This window comes from Chiroxiphia lanceolata, chromosome 10 (assembly GCF_009829145.1).
Source record: "Chiroxiphia lanceolata isolate bChiLan1 chromosome 10, bChiLan1.pri, whole genome shotgun sequence".
Classification (NCBI taxonomy): domain Eukaryota; kingdom Metazoa; phylum Chordata; class Aves; order Passeriformes; family Pipridae; genus Chiroxiphia; species Chiroxiphia lanceolata.
The window spans coordinates 4,684,892-4,708,928 of NC_045646.1; the positions used below are offsets into that span (position 1 = coordinate 4,684,892).

Here is a 24,037-nt window from a genome sequence, read left to right on the forward strand (position 1 = left end):
GCACTTCCCTCCAGCTCCACAGCAGATTTGTCAGGTCACATTATGAGCAAGTCATTTGTCACGGTCGCATTACCAGCACCTTCAGTTAAACACTGCAGCCCAGCAGAGCATGGCTGAATCGGCCACGGCGCAGCCGCTCCCAGCACGGCCCCCCTTTGGCAGCTGGCAAACATCTGGAGAGGACCTGGCACTGCAGTGGGAAAAGCCTCCAGCAAGGGATGATGAGGACCCTGTGCTAAGTAAGGACTGAGCTCAGGGAGATGCAGCTGAAGACAACTGCACATAGAAACGGAGAAAAAAAAGGGGGAGAAGATTCAAAGATCTCTCTTTCGTTGCCTCCTTTTCTCCCTGCTTTCTGCCCTCTCTCTCTGACTGCTAGTGCACACTTCCCACATTTCTCCAAGCCTGAAACTACTCTGTGTATTTACACTATCCAGATCCATTATTCATGCAAGGCAAGAGCACCAATTAATTAGGACTGCATTTATATAACTCTGCAGGTAAAGCTATATGTAGCCGCTTGTAAGCCAGAATGGGATCTTATTTGCGCTGTACTAGATATGACAGGTTTTAAATATTGATGAGAGAAGACACACGAAGGCAAAACCTCTGGTGGGAAGGCCCTTGGAGGCCTGGCATGAAACAAGGACTTCAAAGGAGCAAGCTCACTTTACTAGATCAGACACATTCAGGGCTACGAGCCATCGCAGAGCTGCCGCCACCCCACAAACCCAGTGAGCTCCGAGAGGCACCTACACTTGCAAGAAGAGGCTCCTGGAAACCTTGGCTGCTGCTCCCAAACATCAGCACGAGCCAGGAAAGAAGTGGAAGGGGAATTCCAAGTGACAAATGAAAACAAATATTCTAGGTGGTTGCGTTGCTGTGACAGGCTCATTTATCTGAGCCACCAGGGAAAGAGTGACTGTGGCTGGAATAGCATCTTTCCTGACACACCAAGCACTGGAGCATGGAGAGGTGTTTTCCACTGGTAGAGAAACTGGGTCAGAGCTTCCCACCACGGCAAATGGGGATCTGATAAGCTCTGAACCACTGCAGGAGCTTTTAGTCAGGATCATCATGAAAGAATGCTCTGTGCAGGAAAAAGCTCATGCTTCAGAAACTATGAGCTCTACATGTTTCTTAACCAAAGAAAAACCAGAGAGATGCAAGACTTAGAACATACCTGTGCTACAGGAGCTGCTGTAACACAGCTCTCCCTGGAAATGGGTACAGGAATGCTGCTGGGACCATTGCAGTGCCCCGTGTACCATCTTACTGAGAGGGGGCTGTCATCTGAATGACAATGTTCCTACAAGCTGTAGGACACCTGCATATGCAGAAAAAAATAACAACCACCATTTTTGGTAATCTAAATTTATCTATGATTAATTGCTTGATTTTTTTGGCATTGCTTCATAAGAGCTACCAATAGATGGTCTTCTGCTGATTAATATACAGGAACTTCAGCAATTTTTTATCCCTTGAACATCCAGCTCTCTAACTGCACTAAATGAAACCTCACATGCAAAGAGCAAGATGCTTAGATTTGCCTTGTACATTCCCTGTAAAGATCTGACCTTCGTTTTATATGTAGAAAGGAAAAAAAATCCACAACATGGCAGAAAAATGAGGTTATGTAAAGCCCTCCCTGACTCCATCTGCCCACTTCTGCCAAGGGGTCTGCACAGAGATTTGTCTTGCAGGATCCCTAAGGCTCCTGACCCCAAGATGTGTTATTCCTATAGCTCAGCTGGAGTTTCAGTGCTTAAACCAGTGCATCAAGGCTCATTCTGTGCCAGCAACAAATTGAGGGCTGATTAGGGACCTATATATATCTAATATAGGTATATACAGGGAAAAATTAAAATACATTCAAGCCTTATAACCCTTCTGCACTGCACAAGCATTTTCCTTAGTGCTATTTGATCTACTGATATTTAATTCTCTCATTGGAGGGTTAATTCTGCCGCACATTTTAAATTCATGAGACCAACTTCCTGCATGAGGGAACCCAAAACTTCAACTGACTTCCCATGAAGGTCCCAGTTCCAAAGCCAGCTTGGGCATTTTTTATTTCCACCGCAATTAAAGACAGCTGCACATCTAAATCTCTTTGGCTGTCTGGAAGAAGATTCAGCCTCAGAGAAGGAAGCTGGTCAGCTGTTGAAAAAGGAGGCCCAAGTGTCTGACAGATGCAAGGAGACACGTGAAGGATGGCAGCCGGTCTTGGGGGCAGCACCAAAAGACCACCGGAAGATTTCCTCACTTGACTTTTTAATATATGCATTTGATGTGAATGTTGGAACAACATTATGAGATGGTAGGTTTCCCCAAAATGGCCCTAAAATGGGAGGTACTTTGTGATAGGTTCAGAAATCCCAATTTAGGAAGATCTAGGTGACAGAAAAAATGGGATCCCTTCATTTTGAGCTCTACTGGGTGAGGAATGAGAAATGGTAGGAGCTCTACCACTGGCAGTATTTAAAGACAAGACAAGAAAAAACACAAAAAAACCCTCCTGAAGGTCTGTACTGACAGAGGAATGGACCAGCTATCCCACTAGCAGGCCTTTCTCCAGCTCTTCTGCTGTGCATCTCTAGTACAAATTAACTCCAGGCATTTCTGAGCTTAGTATCCTCCTAAGTCAGTCCTTCTGGAGCTGCACTTGGGCCCAAATGCCAACTCACTCCCTCAGCCTGGCAACCTCCAGAGTCTTATGACAAGTCACAGTTCTTTCTATAAACACAGTAACATGCTTGGCAGTACTGGACAGGCTGACTTAGGAGCCCCAAAAGCCACCAGCTCCAAGGGTTTATGTGTCCTGGTTGCTCTACTGGGTTTTAAAGGTCAACTTTATTTTGAAAAAACAGTAATCTGAGTCTTCCACTGGCCTCTCCTCCCAGAGATCTGCTGGTCCAGTGCTGCTGGCTGGAGGCACACCCCATCTTAGTCGGACCATAAAGCAGCATGGAAGAAATGCTGTTCCCATCAACCAAAATAAATCCGTGGCCAAGAGTCATCAATGAAAGTTAGTGCAAAGCTAGTGGAGGAAAAAGCAGAGAGGCCAAACTGCAGCAGCCTGACTGCTGCTGAAGCCTTTGGGTACTGTTTGGATGGGTACAAGTGCTGGAGCAGCACTGCTCTCTGGAGCAAAACTGCAGTGATGTGGTTGGAGTGAGTGTGGCACCTCAGGGCAGTGATATCACAGTCAGCACAGCTGTGACAGTTGCTGTTGGGTACCTCTGCCTGGCCATCAGATGCTTCCTGTCCCAAAATATCTGGGAAGAACAAACACCAAACTATATCCCTGCAGCAGCAATGAAACTTTGTTTGCTGATCCCTGCATCTACTTTTCTGGTTTTCCCACAGCAGCCCACAGCAGATACACAGCACCGTGCAGCTGGCAAAGCCACAGCTGGCCACGCTGGGGAGCAGCACCTCTGCCACAACCCACAGCATTTGCAACAGGAGGTCTACATCTCTTTCAAGGACTCCTGCTTTAAACCTCGCCAAAGCAACTCAGCTGTTTCTTGCTTGCCACGCAAACAGTGTCTAATAGAGAGCAGAGCTCACTTTGTGTCTGGAGATACACATGAAGCTAAACTTGGCCAGATGGACCTGAGAAGATGGGCACTCGAGAAGATGCTGGGGCTACCACAGCTGCCAGCTGGCCCCAGCATCTGCCCTAATCCTGGCTGAGCTCATGGGGCTGGTCACACCAGGGCGGACAGAGGATGCCCTTCAGCTACAGTCTGTCTTTCCCCACTTCTCTGACACGGCAGGAGCATGGAAACACCTCTTTGTCAGCTTTGCTCCAGAACATAACTCCCTTTCAAATTAGGTCTGAAAGGTGTAAGGTAGCTGTTAAGAGCCACTACAAACAAAGGCATTAGTTTTAAATCCTGGCTATGGTGGCATTAGCTTTTAATGACTTGGGGAAAGAACAGGGGGAACTGGCAAAGCTTGGGGGGCTGCACAGAGCCCAGCCCAGCAAGGCAGAGACTCCGTAGCTCAGGGCAGAGCTCACCAGCTTAGCAAGGGGATTAGTCCTCCATTCAAAACCTGCCTGGGAAGCAGCAGAGAGAGAACAATTTTCTTCTATGTGAAGAGAACATATTAATACAGCAGCAAGCATTGTGTTCATTACAGGATTGCAGCTAATCTGGTGTCTGCTTTTATTCTGCTGTTGTTCTGTTCCTGTACCGCTTGCAGCAAGAGGGCTGGGACAAAGGCAGAGCCAGGCTTCCTTAAACAGTCCTCAGATAAACATCCATTGGGGCAGGGGATTTCAGGGTGCATCTATGTGCAAACCTTGTCCTCTCTCAAAGCAGCTCACCAGCCTTGGGAAGGGAGCAAAGCCTGATCTACAAAGTATTGAACATGCTGTGCTCTGTGCTCTGACAGCAGGACAGACCTACATATTTACCAGACTGAAAAAATGCTTTGCCTGGGATTTGCCTGTGTTGATTTTTGCCCTGGAGGGGCTCAGGAGACCACCTCGAAGAGGGGCCATACCATCACCATCATCATCACCATCAGCTGCCTGAAATTCCTTCCTGTCTGTGCCCCTGGCCTGCAGGCATTACCCTGCACAGAGAGAGTCTGGCGACCACAGTAACAGATCTCTGATTCGTGCAAATTAAGGGGGCGGTTGCTCTAGTAGTGCATTTACTGCAAATCCTTTCTTCAGACATATTGGTGACCTCTTTGGAAAGCTAATTTAATGACCCTTAAAGTATGAACCTTTCAATCAGTCTCTTGGAATGAGTTCACTTCGAGGCAATGGGTGTCTTTGTGCAAAACCCCATCAAAACCCCAAGAGATGAGGAAAAGCCTGGGGTTTTTTTTGTGAACTTCTGCAATCCAAAAACCAAGAGCTAAAGCAAAAGCAAGTACTTCCTACAGAGACCATGGCCAGGCTGAGCAGCTCAGGGACACCCAAAGTCACACGGTCAAATCCTGCAGCTGGATTTTAAATGGGGTGGATAATTTTATGACCGATCGCATTTGTAGCTGGTATGTTAAGACAAGGGTAATGAAATCTTATCCTTCGGGGCACATATGGATCATTGCACAAGTCAGGCAGGCATCTGCCCCTCCCCTGCAAGAGAAATTGTAATTGGCAGGGACCACGAGGACTGAAGTTGAAATTAGGGATTAAATGGGACACAAACGGCATATGGATCTAGGGAAAGGGCAAATTCAGCTTTTCAGCCTCTTCTCAACTGTAACAGTCCACAGCAGCAAACAATGATAATGAACTTGACAGGTGCCTGGATCAGTATGCGTTTTGCCCATCTCGACTGAATACAACTGTCACACCAATAACGGGTTAACTCTGCTCAGTAGTTCCAGGGATCCCTTTAAGTTTGGCATTTCAATGGTTTATTTATATCAAACCAGTTCTATTACCTTCACAAGAGCTGGCAGTACTTACTGTAGTGAGGAGAGTGGCTGGAGGTGGGTATGCCACAAGGATGAGCAGGGGGGTTTGACCAGTGTAACAAAAAGGTTTGGCATTACTCACTAGGGAGACCAGGACATGACCTTCTTAAATCAGGCTGAGAACAGTCACTTGGGACCTGCTACCAGAAATCCCACTGTTCCACCCCGAGCCAGCCTTTGCCAGCCCATTGCTCGGCTCCGGCCAGTTACCTCCTCCAGCCTTCGCCTCTGCTCCTTCTGCTCCTCGATCCGCTTCTGCCGCTCGGCCAACAACTGCCGCTTGTGCTCCTCGTTCTCCCGCTGCTGCTGCTCCAGCTGCTGCCGCCGCAGCGCCTCCGAACGCTCCTTGTTGGCCAGCTGCAGCCGCAGGAAATCCCGCCTCAGAGTCGACTCCCCGGGCAGGTTCAGGATGGAGCTGCACAGGACAGAGGCATCAGAGAAGATCCCCTCCTCGCATCCTTAAACCTCTTGCCAAGGGAGGTGATTTTCCAATGTGGCCACTCTCTCCTCCATCCCAACAGCACCAAAAGACCCAACAGAGCGTGGGCAGCAGAAGATGGAGGGATGGGGGGACTGCAAGTGTCAGGGCAGGGTGGCAGACACGGTGCTCTGCCCATGGCCCACCAGTCATTTATTTGCTAAAAGTTTCCCTTACACGAAGTTCCTAACCAAAGCCTCTGGTGCTGCAGTGGCACAACACTATATTTAGCTGTGCACAAAGCACACTTAGCATGAATCACTGCCAGCTATTAAAATACATTATCTCAGTGAAATAATGGAATAACCTGATACTAATTACAACGGCTCTGAAAAATGTCACCAAAGAAAGTTCCAGCCCCACGGTGCTTGCAGTGGCACTGGGGGAGGTTTCATGGTGAAAAGTTACATGGAAATAGGGAGTTACACTTGGATGTAAGGAACCACATTTTAGTCTTCTTTAATTTCATCTCACGTTTTTCCATATCTCAATATCCACATTCCCATGACAGCACCCTGCTGTGATGCAGGTCCCACAGGCAATGGGGTACCCAGGTCGTCTTCCCCAGCTTTTGGCTAAGGTGACTTGGAGCATCAGTTCATACCCACGCACCACCCAGCAGTGAGAATATCCTCTGTTCTGCCAAGGAACAGGACTCAGCGTTCAAAGTGTCCTTTTTCCATTTCCAGTTCATATTAGCCCATAATTCAAGCTGATTTTATACAGAGCTAAAGGGACATAACGGCAGAAATGAAATGCTAATTCTTACCTGGGCTCTCCAGAGTCATTTTCCTCCTCCTCCTCCTCACTTCCACTGTACTCATACTCTGTCTCATCTAGGAACAGAACAGCTCATCAGCCCCTCAATGCAAAGATGGAGGTGTCCTTGAAATTAGAATTTATTCCCATATGACAGCGAGTGACCCCCTTCTTCAGGAGGGTTCTGCAGTGGGAGGTGCCCCACAAGCTATTGAAGCCACAGTCACTGGAGGGTGGGATTTAACCATGTCTCTGAAGGTACCAACTCCTCTTTCCCTAAACATATGCTCTTCCTATGCAAATCCATGTAATTTCCAAGCAATGAAGATATCCACATAAAAGCCCACTGCAATGTTGTGCTACACACTGCAATTTCTGTTGGGATATCATCTTTATCGGATGAAGGGAATTATAGTAAAAGAAAGGCCCACATTTATCCAATTACTCTCCATCTCTAGGGTCCAGCCTTCATTTGCCAGACTAAACACATTTAATACTTCACTGGGATCCCATTTTATTGTTTTGATTGTAGTGAAATCTATTACAAGGGGCTGGAAGGTACGCATGAAAAATTAATTCCGCTACCAATAAGAAGAGAAATAGCGACGTATTAATTTTCCGGATTCTACAAATGAGCTTTCAAATTAAAATTCAGTTCACAAGCTGTTGAATACTTTAACAAGTTTCTTCTGCTATCTGATCTTTCTTGCAGAGGACTTTGATAGGGCTTGGAGACTTCACTGAAAACATTCAGTTTAATAGGCTATTCCTAGTCAGCGGAACTGCTTTGGGGCAAGGGTCTTATCTCGATGTTCATTTGCACAACTCTGCCATCGCTGGTGCAGCGTGGATGTCACGTAGATCAACAGACTGGGCACGAAATACGTGAGCTGGGGAAAATTCAGCTTAGCAGCTTCACCCTCCCACACGCTGGGACGTATCTATGTAAACGTATATTTTATACACACACTTTAATGAATCAAAGCTTAGATGTTCCATGTGGAAATTACCACCTGGACAAAAAAAACAAAAGAAAACCACACACCATTTTTCATTAGGAAAAAAAGAATATTTAAAAACACTGATTAGCTCTAATGACAGTCACCTGTCTGCTTGGTATGAACACCCACTGGTTTGTTATGAGTATTTATTTTCATTTCAGTGACTGAGAGGAATCAAATCAAACACAGCAATCTGACCTCAAAACCGTAGCAAGTGTGGTCACACAAGGGATCACACCACTGAACTCAACCAGACTGCAAACAAACTCAGCCATCTGAATGAGGGAAACTGAGACCACGAGCAACCCAATCCTCTCTGCCTCCCTTCTTCTCCCACACCCTTTGCCCACAGGGATGTGCCTTGGGATTCTACAAAAGGGATCCACAAGCACATGGCAGAGGTCATGGATTGCCCAGATAGGGAGGTCTAAGCACACGGCAGGGGTCAAGGACTGCCCAAGGTGCTGCTTCTCCACTAACCCTCCTCTCTTCTGCACTCACCTTTCTCTCCTCGCTTCTTCTTAGTCCTGTCGATGTGGTCCTTGAGCTGGATGCGGACCTGCCTCTCGTTGGGCTGGTCTCGGATGAAGGGATGCTTCATCAGCTGCTCCGTGGTTGGTCTCTGGCTGTGGTTCTTCACTAGGCAGCTCTCAATGAAGGACTGAAACTTTTTAGACCTGGTCAAGGACAGGAAAGCAAGGTACAGAAAAAAATAGGTAAATATATCGATTCTCCTATTAGAAAATGAAAAACCTCTGGGTATTTGAGGTTTTTTTGGCTGCTACACAGTTCTTGCTCAGATGCAATCCTTCCAAAAGGATTCCCATGATCTCTCAAAGCTGCACCATCACACATACCCTTTATCACTTCATCCTCTCCTGCTCTTCCCATGCATGCTCCTATCTGTAAATTCCTGGTGCAATTAGGAGAAACCACTATTCTGCTGAGTCTGCAGAAAGCTGGGAACCATCAGTAAGACTGTGGAATCACCACAGCCAGATGTGACCAATGGCAACCAAGAAAAAAGCAAGAGAGTGTTCCTCTTCCCTTCCCTCTGACCTGTGAAACTGCAGGTAGAATTGAGAGACAACACATACAGATATAAACATAATTCCTTAATAGACTGTTTCTCATATTTTATGGCCCCAGGCCCCATGAGTGGGACAAGATAAGTTGATTTTCGTTTTAGATTTAACCTCCCAACACTAAATGGCCTGTTAAAGCTCTGGCAACCTCCGGGCAATGCTGCTGCCTGCAGCCCTCCTCTGCTCTCTCAGAAGTATCACTAACCCACCAGATCCAGGGGGCCACCATGCCCTGGACTCCCTGATCATGGATCCAAGTGAATAGGACGTTCCCTTTGGGCAGCATGGCTTCGGCAGAGGGGGGAATGTGGCTGTGAATGGCAGAGCTGTGGCCTCCTCACAGGCTGCCTGCCCATAAAGTTACATTCAATCTCAGCTGAAACAGTTTCAGCCAAATCGTTAATAAACAAATTTCTCTTAGACTCAAGTGTTGCACATCAAAAGTTTTCCTGGAACTAATTTCACCACATTATAAACCCAAGAGAACAGGAATTTACAAGAAAGGAAGATGCTGACAGGCTGCTATAGCCTATGTTGCTTTAGCAAATAAGAAAATGAATATAAATTAATGTCAGAAGCCAACGGATACTACAGAATTGCATTAGAAGTAAAACAATAAGCTTTCAGGGATTTTACTTTTAAGCTGTCGGGCTAAAATTGATTTATCTTTTAAGTGCTAATCCATACAAATTGAGATGCAAAAATAAAATACACTACTGGACCCAATTAAATCCTCCCTCCAGCTTTATTAACAAGCAAATCTTCCTTCCCCACCTTGCCTTGAGAAACCCAGTGTCTCGGTGTATCCAGAAGGGATAATCCATGCGATGCTCAAAAAAAAATCCGCTTCTAAAATATGATTCTCCCTTGTTGGTGTGAAGCTGGAGAGGCTCCAGTCCTGGATGTGTGGTCCAGAGCATGTGCAAATATGGTCAAGGTGAAGTAGCCAAGAAGTTATCCTGCAGTAAGTGATGGGTTTGCCCATCTCTCGAGGATGGGGGTCCCAGTGCCCAGCAATGGCCTAGTACACCTCTGCACCCTTGAGCTGGCTGAGCAGCCACGGACAGGGACCAGCTCAGGCCTCTGGATTTCCCAGAATCTTCCTCTCTAAAAAAAGTAAGCCTGCCCAGTCACATAGTTCAGCCCTCACTGGAGCTGGAGCAGAAGACAAGGGCTTTCTCCCTGGTTCTGATCCAGGAGAACACCATCACATGCCTCATCCCCAGGCCCAGGTCAGCTCACCTTCCTGAAACACTGATCCTCCAGCTCCTGAGGTTTCTAAAGCTTAAATCAATGTTTGCAAAGTCTTTGCAGCTGCTTGGATGAAAAGTGGTCTCATAGTGCAAATATCACCTCATTAACAAAGAGGTTTTGTGTCTCTTACAAGGCAGGTCTAGGGAAGGTTTATGGGAACAAAATCACTAAAGTTCGAGTTCATTTTGCCTGTGAAACATGGGAAGAAGAAAATAAAGCTTTGTTGCTGGCTCTTTTTAATTGGGAAAGAAAGTGATACACCAAAGACTTCAATTTCATAGGAGCAGCACTATTTAAAAAGCCAGTTCAAGTATTTAGTGAGCAACAAAATCATTCTCCTCTCTGCAATTTTCAAGTCGGGGCAGGCTCCCATGCCAGTATTCCCTCCCGGCTTTCCCTGACTTATCCTCAAAGGTGCTGGAGTGCCTTTACTATCTCTTTCAAGTAAGAAAAAAGATGGTTTGCCCACCTGCTGTACTTTAATTTATATGTTGCTGCACACAAAAGCAAGGACAAACTCAAGGTTCAAGTTGAACTTTTCTTCATTTTGCTTTCCTCTTGTGACCTGTGCTTGTGAAAACCAGCTCAGTGACTGCCAGGGACCCACCATGAAAGCCTGGTCAAGCATCTCCACTCTTCTTGGGATGGGCATGCAGAATTCCAGGACCCATCCTGGCAAGGCCCAAAACCTCCAGCTGAGAAATGAGCCAAGGACAGCAAATCTGCCCAGAGTCACATTAAAAATGCTGAAAAAATTTGCTTTGAAGGAATTGGTGGAGTTGGTGGAACTTTATTTGGATGCTTTGGAACTTCCCACTGCAATGAAAGTTTGGAAGATGGATTTGGTTTGAGCTGCCTGAGGTACATGCGTCCCAGCTCTGATGGAGACCAGGGATCCCTGCTTGCTCGTGGAGGGGTAGCAGAGGCCAGGTGAGCACCAGGCTTCCCCTTGAAGCTGGAGTTTCATTACACTATGACTTCCCAGGACATCCTTCTCTCAGAGCAGCCAGGATGCCAATCCCTGGCATGGCACAGCACTAGACTGACCAACTGACCCCGGGCAGACACCACAAGATGTGCAAACCTGAGGAAGCCGTCGGACGTCCACGGGGAAGGTGGTGCCAAGGAACATTCCACCTTGCACAAAGCACTCATGGTATGTCAGGGCAGGGAATAAAACACAACTTCCACCTTTAGGAGAAATGTCCTGCTCAAAACCTGCTTTCATCATCTCCCCTCTGCCTGGAGGCAGAGTGAACCTTTGCTGAATAAACAGCACTTCGGTATGAAAAATAAACTCTGAAGTCTCACAATCCATATCGTGCTGTAGCAGTGAGGATAATGAAAGAGCTGGTGATCTGGCAGAAAACAAACATCTCCGCAGTTTTCTCAGCTGAATAATGGTATCCTCAAAAGGTTGTGCAAGGAGAGCGAGAATCTTTGACACCCTCTGCAGAGCCAGCTGGGAATGGTCCCTCTCTTCCTGCTTTGGTACTGGAGCAGCTGATGCACAGGCTAACAAAATTAAGATGCCTCGTTCCAAAGCCTGAGTGAGTTTTTAGGGGTTGTTCCTAAAACCCCAACAACCATGCACTGGATGCAGAGGACTCCAAGACCCTCTCATTCCTGTCCCAGCAACTAAATACCTGCTGCTGTGGCGCCAAGTGTTTTCCATAGCTACAGCGTGCTCTTCTCCTTTTTCTGCGTGTGTGTGTCTTCAATAAGACAATAAGCAAAATTTCAAGGATTAAGATAAAACTTCCCTCTGGGAGCTCAGCCTATCTGGGAGCACAGGGCTGTCTCTCCAACCTCTGGCAAATCTTTCCTGACCAAACCACTGCTGAACCAGGGGCAGGCAAACAGCACGAACCAAAGACAAGTGTTTTTAAGGACTCCACTTCCATCAATACAGAACATACAGTAACAAAACAACATCTGCTGGGCTTCAGGAATATTTTTCCTGCGGGTTTTTATTGGCATGCCTTGCCTTTTTTTTTTTTTTTTCCAAAACAGTGACGTATCTTTTCCTGCAAAATTTTAAAATAAAGCCCAAACTAAGTACAAATCTCCGCATTCCTGGGCTTTCAAGATAAACTATCCTTTTTTGGCCTGGATACATGTTTCCACTCGAAAACGGAACCTGACTGGAAAGAAACAGGAGCCAAGCAAAGTGTCATCAGCCTTCAGGCTGCACAAACTGCCCTGGAAAAGCTGACACCGCCCTGTGAAATGGCAGTGTGAGAGTCTGGCTCTCTCTGCCTTCCAAGGACGCCCTCCATCCCATGGTGGATCCTTCAGCCCAAATTTCCTCTCCATAGGAGATCAAGACCCAAACCTGCACTCACTGGAGTGATGCTGGAGACCATCAACAACCCCTGAAGCTGCACAAATGTAAACACAAACACCCAGCCTGGGCTGCAGAAACAAGGTGCTCCAGAAACAATTTCACAGTCGCTGAAGATTGAGAAAGAGACTCACCACTTCTTTGATTTCAACCTCGGGGCTGGGTTGCGGGGGATGAGGAAGAGGGCTCTCATGGGATGCATGTCACACAGAGCTGCAATTTGCAAGAAGAGGCATTAAACACGGACATCCAACAGGGGAGACCTGAGTTTCCTCTGAGGCTACAAGACCTGCACGGCAGCTGAGAGCTGACATCCCCATCCAAGCAGTGTGTGTGTCCCCAGCAGTGCCAGGCTCAGTGGGAGGGAATGGCTGGGGACACCCGTGCTCCTGCAGTTCCTGGTCCTCAGCACCCACCCAGGTGCCAACAGCAACAGGCCTGGAGCACGGGGCAGCTGCACCATGTGCCACGATGCTCTGCTCTATTTACCTGCACTTACCAGCGTGCAAGGACAGCCCCAGGGTAATGCTGAGAGCCCTGGCAGGATGGCCTGTGCAGGTGCCCCAGGTGAACCCAGCGTGTCACTGCCGGTGTCACCGCAGAGGTTGGTAAAACAGCAGCTCTGAGGAGCAGTGTTTTACCTGCTTCCAGTCCTCCACCCCTTCTTCATCTGCACTTTATTTGAGGAAATTGAGTCCCAGAGTTCTCAAGTAAGTCACACAGGGCCACGTGCTCACTGCCTATCCTGTCTCCTAGGTCACGCTGCGCTGACAGCTTTGTCCCCGTGGATGCTGCGAGCTCCATCCCAGCGAGCCCAGGTTGCTTGGGAAAACCTTGGAATGGTGTTTCTTGCACAGAACCGAGCTCTGGCTGGTGCTCAGCAAACCCCAGCACATCACACCCCAGGGTCAATGAACACAGAGGGAATGACACTACTTACGTGGAGCACCTTCCGCCATCTCGATGGCTGTTATCCCCAGAGACCACAAGTCGCTCTGTAAAAGAAGGCAGAGGGACATTTGTGACATAAGGGAGCACTGTCCCAGCATCAGGCACCAGGTGAGGGGGAAGCAGGGCTCTTCCCAGCCCTGAGGGCTCAGCCCTGGGAGTCAGGTCCTCTGCAAGCCCCCAGACTCACATCTCAGACATTGCCTCATCCTCCTGCCATGTGCTGGAGCTTTAGAAGAGTCTCCCAATCCTGCTGTTTATGCCAAGATTTATTTCAAAACTTTCAAGGTATTTTTGGTGTGGGACACGGTCACCTTGCTGGCACCACTCCCAGCAGCCCACTCCCAGCACCACTGGCACCACTCCCAGAAGTGGTGGGGACACTGCCCAGGGACACATTGATGACCTGAAGGTCCCCTGGTGGGGGCATTTTAATGAGCCCTAACGAACAAACCCTCAGTTCCTGGATGAGCTGGTCACAAACTGCTCCCTGGATTCATGGTTGGGAGAAGCAGAAAACCTGGCTGCTGGCTCCCTGCTTAAGGCTGGGTGACACATATCCATGGATTTGATACAGCTCCACAGAAAGCAGGCTACCTGGAACTGACGCATGAAGTGTGCTGAGATACCTCAGGAGGCTCATGTATCATGGACTGCTCATTAAATGGAATCCTAAAAGCATCATTTTGCCAGTGGAAGGAGAAACGGGACACTTTTATTTACCCTGTTCCCAAGCCCTGCTCAGCCCACATGGTTGGTGGAGTCTCCTGAAGGATCAGAGCAGAGAGAATGCACCTATTTGGGAAGCTCTTGGATTTCATACCTGTACCACTTTTCCTTCTATCTTCTCCCTTGCAAACAGGGACACCTGTATCCCCAGCTCCCTGCCACAGAGAGCAGTGGTGAGCTCCCCTCCAGTGCTTCCTCCCCATCCCATCATCGCCGTGGCTGCACCTCTGGAAACGAGCCCCAAAAGATGGGTTGGGTCCCCTGGCAGTGGACGAGGCAGAGACAGGATATGCCCAGTGAGAGAAAACGAGCACTTTCCCTAATGACACCGCCACAACTTGTTTTTTTTGGCAGAAGGTGGCTAATTCATTATTCTGGACACCATATATAGGGTTGCTAAAGATTCACAACACAGCACCCGCTGGAATGGGAAATGGACTCTGACCAACTCATCTCAACGTGGAAGGGATGGACTCTGCCTTCCACCCTTCCTCCTGCAACTCCAGCTCTCACATCACGCTCTCCCTTCCCTCTGCTCTGTGCCACGTCCCTGCAGTCCCACTTCAGCTTTCTCCTCTCCAGTTCAAGAGCTGCCCTTTCCAAACTGCCTCAAGCCTTTAAACCTGCCATTTAGCAAGCAAATCCCAGAAAGGTTGTTTTTCCCAGCACAGAGTCCCAAAAGCTCAGCTAGAGCTAAAGAGAGCCTCTAGTAACCACAAGCACCTTTGCACATTCACCCTCCAGGAAAGACAACTTGGATTTTCAATTTGAAGGCACTTTTCCTCATTTTCAACTCAAGTTCTCCCTTAATAAATGCTGCCCTTGCTACACATTTTTGTACCTGCTTAAAAATTCTTTCTCAAATCTTATTTCCATCCCTTTCACAGTACAGTCTCATCCATTCTTTGTTTCTGGTCAGCTGGGATTTCTGCTGCATACTTAATTATCACAGTCTTTCCACATGATTCAGCACACATGACCCCTTCCCTCAGGGTTGCCACTGAACTCCTTCCAAATTCCTAATGTGTCTTTCCATATTGAGGTGCCCAGTATTATATGCAAGATGCCAAGTGATCTTAAAGCTGGAGCAATACAGAAAGGGATTATCACCTCTCTAAGTCTCCCAGAGAAAGCAGAAAACTCAGCGGGAAGCACACATTTTATAATGATCTCAAATTCAGGGGGTTTTTGTGTGGTTTTTATTTTTGAGGCTGAAAAGCTTTTCAGTCCATCCAGCAAAGATATGATGTGCTAATATATTTGCATTGCCTTGAATTGGGAAGAGAAGCAGACTTCTTTCTCCCCCTCCTTTTGATTCTAAGCTTATTGACAAGATATCTCTAAAGAAAAAAGGAGGACTAGCTGGGGAAAAAAATCAACAAATAACCTCAACAATGTGGGGTTTTTATTTGTTCTTTTTAAAAGTGGTTTATTTATGTGAAGAGGTATTTACTGCCTCCTTCCATAGATTACACAGGCATCTCTTTCTGGCTAAGAAAACAGTGAGATCAGAGGCTTTTTGTCCAACAGATTAAGCCTGTGAGGAGTCCTTTTTTCACCCTATAAATCTCATCTTTTGTATTCACTATTTTAAGCCGGTTGGCTAAACCAGAGAGCATCTGATTTGCATCCCTTTTAAAAGAAATAATTATAATTTACATCCTCTCCCCCTCAACTTCAAAGCAAGAGCATCAGGTGCAGGGATGTGATCCGGGGAAGGGACTAATGTCCAGTGGCTCCCACATCCCCAGGAGCTCTGAGAGCACCCTGCAGTGAGCGTGTCGGCAGCAATCAGCCTTCTGTTGCACACCCCCAGCCACAGGAAAATGGTCAATGCCAACTTCAGAGACGCTACGAGCATCTGATCCTGGGGGACAATGGAGGGATTCTGGTCCTGGAGCCTGTGCATCAGTCAACGGCATATTAAGTGCCCTAGTTATTCTGGCAAGAGGAAAATCCTCAGGGATTTCAGAGGGCAGAAAGCAGCCTATGAAGATATCACTCCTTTTTTTTAAAAAATAATAATAAAAAGCTGTGATGAACGAGAGCGTTGCACAGGCAGCTGGCGGTGGAGAAGTGGTGGGAGCAGCTAGAGCAGGGTGCAGCCCTGCCATGAAGCACTGCCATCAGCAGAGCTGAGGAAGTGCCTGTTGTAATTGGTTAATCAAAGAGTAATAAGTAATTGCAGATTAAGATATTTCTACGTGTCCTTATCATTAATGATTTCTGTAACCCTGAGTCTGAACTCAGCCTGGAAAGCTGCTCTCTGGAAAAACATCAGTTCAAAAGTTGACTGATGCACTTAAATAGCATCGCTTGGTTACTTTAAAATCAGTCATCTCTCAAAAATGTCTCTGAATGATTAGTAATTGCACCCCAATAGTCCCGTGATAGTGGACTGTGGCACTGTTACACTGGAGTGTTCTGTTGCTAGAAAGCAGCCCACACCAGGGGATCTGAGAGTCCTTTTTAAACACATCTTGTAAAGACCTTTCAGCACGTGCATGAACACAGGTCCAGTGAGCTTTACATACGTCTGAACTTTCCCCCCAAAGTTCATGTGTCAGTGACCTGCCCTCCTCTCTGGACATACTAAGTGGACCATAGGAGGTTTGGAGCTAGAAATTCAAGTTCTGGACACTTCAAAAAACCAAGGTACAAAAAGTCAAGGGATATTTCTACAGATGTGTGTCCAGAAATTTGTAGTAAGGCAGAAAAAGAATAAAACATATTAAGCTCTCCCTGCTTTAAACATCAGGCCTCACTGTTGTTTGAATGGGCAGGTGGGACTCCTAACACTCCTGCGGACCTGCTGCATGGCACAGGGTTCTGTGCCACATAATAACTCAGCAGTGATGTTGTGCTGCCACTGATCCAAAAATAAACTTCAAACAGACTAGAGAGACATGTAAAAAGTAGGTCAGCCCCCTAAATGTCTGATTGTGTGGCAGCCTTCAGATCTCCCTGCGAATATCAGCCTGCAGGCCAGAAGATATGATTTTGCCCTTTCTAAACCTGACCCGACTTCTCTCCAGAGTAAATAGAGCAAATACAGCATGTTTGACTGGAGTATTTAAAAACACACAGCACCAAAAAGCAGGGTAGCAGGTAGGAAGCCTCAGTCTGACACCTTTCTCAGCATGGGGAAAGACTTCCTCACAGTAAATTTGGATACGTGAACAGCACAACAAATATTCACGTTGGACCTGAACTGGCATCTCCAAATTCCCCAGCCAGAAAGCAGGAGGAGACAGCGCTGCCTGTCAGTGTACTTTTTCAAAGCTGCAAGGATATCCTAAATTCCTGAGCGAGAAGATGCTGCTTTAGGTACCTTGAAGTCGTAAGTGGCATCGGGATTTTCATCGCAGGCGATGACCTCGGGGGCCATCCAGTAAGGCGTTCCAATGAAGGTGTTTCTCCTGCCCACTGTCCTGTCCAGCTGAGCGCTGACACCAAAATCCACTGTGGATCAGAGACACAACGGGGCATTGTAAGGTCAGAGACAAACCTGAGCAACACTCTTCTGCTGAATGTAAAACATTGTGTTCATTCAGAACAACTCTGCACGGCCAGGAAAGGAAGATGTGGCCAGCGACATTCCTGTTTGATCTCTGCTGGGATCAACAGAGGTCAATCAAGGACAAACCTGATCATCTGATGTCCAGGTTTTCTATGAAACCCTGTGCCTTTTCCTCCTTGCCAGGAGGCAATAAAAAGAAATCACAGCTCCTCATACTAATGAGAAACAGGGTTAGCAACATGAATAAGCAACAGCCTTTGTTCTATGCTTGCTCATTTGAATTAAAGCCTGCCAAATATCGGTGGAAGCCTCATTTTTCTACCTAAATTCTTGCTGGAAATGGCAGAAATGCAAAAGACTTAAGGAACTAAGGGCCAAGGACACAGGCCCATAGGGAAATGTCAAGCAGAGAGCTGCAAAATGAAGCAAAAAATGATGAAATCAAACCAACGAGAGAACACTCTATGGTCCACTAAGTACACTTTGCACAACACAATGGTTGGAGATTTGCCCTAGAGAATTTCCCCTTGGAGGAGAATCTTCACCAGCATAAAGCCAAACGAGCTGGTGGTACCATCTGTTAAGCTGGGATTTTATTCTGCTGTAAAGGGAGAGGAAAGGCATGGGAAAACAAGGCTTGCACCACACAGTTCCCAGTGTAAGGGATCTTCCATCACCATCATAAATTAAAAAGTGCAGAACACGGTGCTGAACAACTAAGAATATGAGCCCATCATCTGTGCTGATCCACTGCCTTGCATATGATCTTCACATGAATGCCTGCTCTTCTCCAGGGTGGCTAACACTAAGTATTAAATTCAGAGTAGTTCTTGCAAATTAAGCTCTCTCCATCAGGTTAGTTTAGAAGAGGAGTCTGGATTATGTCACACTAAACTGAATGGATCATGATCCTGCAGGGCACTACTATGCAGCTGTAGCTGTAGGGGAACAGCCTTTGATAATGCTTGGTGATGCACACAGGGCAATTTTCAATCTGGGGCATGAAAAAATGGTCTTGGTTGCTTAACCTGTATCTGATGGCAGAGCTGTCTGAACAGTAACACCACTGCAAGTGCATCTTTGCACACAGAACTCGGCCATCAATCACCAGCAGTTTATGGCACAGCACTTGGTCCAACACCCAAGGTCATGTTAATTGAGGCCAACATGAGAAAAAACACAGAGCAGCTCTTGGTACCCATCCCCTTTCTTCAGGTCATGTACAAGTCAGCTTTGCTACTTCCCTCCAGCCAGCCCACTCGCAGTTTCCAAGAGCTCTTACCCACTCTTACCTAGTTTCACTTCTGCATTTTCTGTCAGCAATACATTCTGTCCCTTGATGTCTCGATGAATTACTTTGTGCTGGTGTAGATGACTCAAGCCCTGGAGAATTCAGAGAAAGGTTAGAGGAATCCAAGTTCAAAGCATGTTATTTTCTGACATTCCTCCTCAACCAATTATGCTCCAGAATCGAAAAGATCACAGTTGGAGTTAAGCACTCGAGAATGCTTTTGTTTATCATGTGCTCCAAACACTGTCCTGTGTCCCATGCTGGGAGGACATGCCCGGCGAGGACGACGGGCTCTACGTCCCTCAGAGGGTGCTCCGCACTACAGGGAACCACTGATCCTACAGGGATTAAACCCAACCTTTCAAGTTTCTGCAGGGACCCATATTAACCCAAATTCCTCCGTAGCTCTAGACATAATTTCCCCCATGTGCTCCCTTGCCTTAGGGAGCCATTTCTGCGGCATAAATAATAGAATGGGTTTGTCTCCTTTCTGTATTTCCATCATCCAGAAACTGAAGGAAACAATTCCCTTGTTATATCGGTCCAATAAACTGGATTTCAATACACTGAGACGCTTGTATTAAAAAAGCTACCATGCAAATACAAACGTTATAACTTGCACATATCCCTAATAGAGACATAGCTCAAATTAAAAGCCTGTCTCAAAGGCTAAAGGTAAACTAGCTTTGTTGTTCTGCTGGTTTATTAGCTCATTAATTTCCTTCTGCAACCTACATCTTTATTTCATTCATTTATTATTTCAGTTTCAAAGTAACATCCACCTATATTGCCAGCTTAGGAAAAATATGGATTACTTCAAAAACTAATTTTGCATTAGGCTTACATTTCACATTAAACATTCATATTTGAGGAAGAAAAGAATCTCTGCTATCACTACTGGTAGTTATTAGTCATTTTACGCTCATTACCTTGGGAAAACACTGTGGAATAGATTATATCTGTATGGGAGTCCTTTTTTAGCCATGTTATACTTGGTTAGAGGCACCTTCGTGCATTGCAGGTAAAGCGAAAATTCCACTGAATTGCAATAAATCCTCTAACAGCGTGAGATTGAGCCTTCTGTTAGAATTACAACTGTCCATCAATGTCTGAACCAAGACTGAACCACCTTCAGCAACATGAAGGTGGGAGCCTTCCATCACCCAAAACCCTAGGGAGGTCACCCACCAACAGCCCCAACGTGTGGCCAAAATCAAGGGATGACACTCGATGGTGGCCCCGGGACATGAATCAGTGGCTGGGTTCTGACTCACTGCCAGGGACTATTTCAAGAAGCGAGATCACGGAGCTCACACATTTAAAATAAGCCCATGTAACTGTGGCCTCCTGGCACTGAAAGCAGTGTCCATACAACAGCTGATTTGTTACAGTGCCAGCATCTTCTGCACACCATGTTGGTGTGGACAGTGGCATTCAGGATCAACAGAGAAGTGCTGTGTCACCTCTGGACACCCATGGCAGCCTAAGTGTCAGTCACATTTTTTCAGAGCAATCATTCTGCCTCATTTTCTTTCATAGAATCATGGAATTGTTTTGGTTGGAAAAGACCTTTAAGACCATCGAATTCAACTGTAACCCTGACACTGCCAAGCCCACCTCTAAACCATGTCCCTAAGTGCCACATCCACACGTTTTAAATCTCTCCAGGGATGGGGATCCATCACTTCCCTGGGCAGCTTGTTCCAATGCTTGACAACTCTTTCAATGAAGAAATTTTTGCTAAAACTTCCCTGGTGCTACTTGAGGCCATTTCCTTTCATCCTATCACGTGAGTGGCTCTGGTTTCTTACACACAAATATTTCTATTTTCTCTTGGACAGATGCTCCGTTCGCAGAGCAATAAGTTTTGATGTCAGGCAACCATTAAAATCCCATCATCTGAGTTCAGCTGTGCAAAATGCAGGCAAGACTTTGCTGAAGCTGCCATCTCCCAGTACATGAAACTCTGGCACGGTACATTTTAAGACATTTCATTCAAACATTTATACTGTGGGTATAAAAGCTGCAGCATCCTCATTAAAGCCAGAGACATGTGGATTTAATAAAACATAGGATGTTTTTTAATAATGAAGGTTCTTTTTTCCACAGACTTTATCAGTCCTCACCTGTTAACAAAAAATCTATTTCTAATGCAAATAAATCTTTGCCCTATTAATACCAAAAGGAAATTATATTTTTGTGGAAGGAAAAGGAGGGTTAAAATTCAGGGAACTAACAGAGCTAAAGGGCATTAAACAGGGCTTATTTATTATGCATCATACAAGCACATGAATCATTCATGCCTGCAGGCACCACACAGGCTCCAGCCCATGGCAGCACAGCATCCACGAAGCCTGTGGAGCCAAAGGCTTTCCGTGTCCCCCAAGCACCAAGTGCCACATTCCAACAACCCCCAGCATTCAGCTCCCTCCAGACACGTACCCGTAAAATCTCTCTGCAGATGTAGGCGATCCACTCCTCCTTCAAGGTGTTCCCCTTCGTGTTCTTGATGAGGTCGGTGACGGAGCCTGCGCCGCAGAACTCCATCACCAGCTGCCAAATGGAACAGAAATGCAATTAATGCAATGACACCAACAGCATCCCCGGGTCTGCCAGACCTCAGGGCAGGACCTCGATGCTGGCACCGCTGCTGTGGGGCCATGGTGGTGCTACGCAGAGCCATTGGGATATCACCTTGAACCTATCAGCTTACAATCCATCTGGGTTGTAAAAGCTAAACAATAAAAGGCTGGCAGGCTTGAAAGGCTTGTTACTCTCCAGAAGGTTGGGAGCAAGAAGCAGGACTGTCCAGTGCTGAAAACCAGTGGAGGAGGCTGGAATCTCAAACCCCACCGCTACACACCCTGCTTTATACTTCTGATCAATATGTGTCAACAATAACAAAACTCTTCCTCTTGCATGTAAGTTCTCTGAAAATGCAAAAGCACCAAGATAATAGTTTGAAACCTTCCTATAACCTTAGAAATCATGCGTACTTTTCAAATTATTTATTTTTTAACCAGAAGATCTTTGATTCTGATCATCTTTTTGAGCAGGAGACCTCCCTTGCAGGGACAGTTGCCATTGCAGCTTCAGGCCTCCCAGGAGAGAGCTGGTGTCCAACTGCTCAGGTTGGTTCAAACTAGACTGACCACCACCACCTGTACCACTTCCAAAGTGTTAGAATATAAAATACAGAAGCACAGTGATCTAACTCAGACCAAACTTAACCTTGTCATTGAGCAACTGTGAAATAACTGTGTTACAAAAATAGCACGGGATGTGAGTCTGTCTCCCAGGGACAGGAGGATCCCCAGGGCGTGCAGGAGCTGCCACTGTGCTCCAGAAAGTGAGCACGGCCTGTGTGTGCAACAAGCCTCCTCCAAGGCCTGTGCAACTGTTTCTCTCAGATGTAAAACCATGTTTTCCAATTAGATCTACATCCTACTGAAAGATAATCCCTTGCAAGTGGTGCCTTGCCAGATTCTTCTATGTGCATGTTTAAAGTTTCTTATCACATGAAGTTTAAATGGCATTTAACGTTCTCCAAGCAAGTGACATCACTTCATTAAAAGCACAAGCCAAGAGAAGAGAAACAGAAGAAGGGTTACTCCTAACCAAATTGCACAAATGCAGTGATTTAAGACTATCATAAATTATAATGATTATAAAATCCAGACACAGCACCGCCATAAACCGTCAGGTTAAATAAAATACTCGAGCAGATTATACCTTAGTTGGCTTTGACCATGCTCCTATCTTTAGTTTTAATGTTAAGTTTCTTTTCTTTTCCTGAACTGACAGCTGAAAAATGCTTGGTACATCCCTGTTCCATCAGGAAACTGGCTTCAAGAAATAGATGGATGACTGGCCAAAGTCTGCTCCGTGCAAAGGCAAGGAACACGCCTACAGCTCTTCCACCCCAGCAGGATCCAAGCCATCCAGATGGGTCACTGGGACACAGCCTAAGTCATGGGTTACTCATTGCTCACCGAATGGGGAATAGTGGAACAACTGGTTTCAAAGTCACTTTTCCTCTCTTTCTTCCCTTTGGGTGATTGACGTATGTTTCTGATTAAATGAACATTTGGGATACCACAGCAGCAAGTTCGGAAAGGAAAACTCTGGAGAGCTGAGCCAGCCACAAACACTTCCCAATCTGAAATGCTGCCCTTTCCAGTCCTCTTCCATGGAAATTCATCCACAGGCTCTCACCAGGGTTTGGAGCAGGAAGAAGAGGCAGGGCATGCTACGATGTGTATGGCAATCATAATACTTAAAAGAAGACAGAAGAAATCCCATTAAGAGTACACAGTGCACCCATTAATTTGGCAGACTATCTTTGTGGAGCTGGCAGTTTGCTCAGCCCTCTACCCTGCCCTTGATTTCAACAGAGCAAAGATTAACTTTGCAGCAGGAGGGGAATAATACGGTCATCTGAGGTATCCCAAATCTGTCACTGTGCAATCTCCTGGAGATTAAAGAAAAAAAACAGAGAGAAGGGGAAAGAGAAACTCCCAGAGGGGGTTGTTTCCAACAGTGCTTTTTAAGAGCTGCATATTCCCATAACATCTGTAGGAAAGTATTCAGCACTGGCAGATCTCTGTCAGCACCAGGAGGCTCCAGGTCCTGGGCAGGGGCCAGGGGGACTGAGCCACGCTCATGAGCACTGCCCAAAAGCTCTGCCACGAGTTCTACAAGAAGACGAGTTGCAGAAAGATGACAAGGCTGTCTGAGTATCCCTGCCCATGATGGAGAGCTGTGAACAACTCCCATTCCCAGAGGGTTTGGGTGGATTGGGAAGAAAGCTGGCTGCCGTGGTGCTCAGCCGCACTGGGATCCCCTCATGCTCTTATGGCTTCCTTTGCTCCTCAGGTGGAAGGATGCTACAGAATTCCCAACAACAGCTCATACAATGCAGCATCCAATAGGAGGAACCACAGATGATGGCTAAGGAGTCACACCAACAGGAGAGACCTGACCCACAGCACTGCGTGTCCTGCTGGGGGATGGTGCCCAAGAACGAAAAATGCACACTGGAGTAGGTACAGGAGGATGATCAGGTCTTCTCAGGGGACCTGAGGGCTTGTTCAGCCATCCAGAGGATGGATGGCTAAGGGATATGAATGTATACTGTCAACAGTATGAACAAATAAGCACCAGAAAGGGAGTCAGATACGGGG

The 24,037-nt window shown here is 46.6% G+C and overlaps 1 protein-coding gene across 10 annotated transcripts in view; it reads right to left on the reverse strand.

Annotated features, from left to right (window-relative positions):
* Positions 1–24,037, reverse strand: part of TNIK (TRAF2 and NCK interacting kinase) — a 153,141-nt gene that overhangs the window by 40,379 nt on the left and 88,725 nt on the right. For all 10 annotated transcript variants that reach the window (XM_032697640.1, XM_032697639.1, XM_032697636.1 and 7 more), the window contains exons 5-12: positions 21,297–21,407; positions 18,856–18,946; positions 17,375–17,505; positions 13,307–13,361; positions 12,501–12,579; positions 8,185–8,360; positions 6,693–6,759; positions 5,656–5,860 (exon numbers count right to left, since the gene is read on the reverse strand). In XM_032697640.1, the coding sequence (XP_032553531.1) occupies positions 5,656–5,860; positions 6,693–6,759; positions 8,185–8,360; positions 12,501–12,579; positions 13,307–13,361; positions 17,375–17,505; positions 18,856–18,946; positions 21,297–21,407 (915 nt within the window). The remainder of the gene's footprint in view (positions 1–5,655; positions 5,861–6,692; positions 6,760–8,184; positions 8,361–12,500; positions 12,580–13,306; positions 13,362–17,374; positions 17,506–18,855; positions 18,947–21,296; positions 21,408–24,037) is intronic.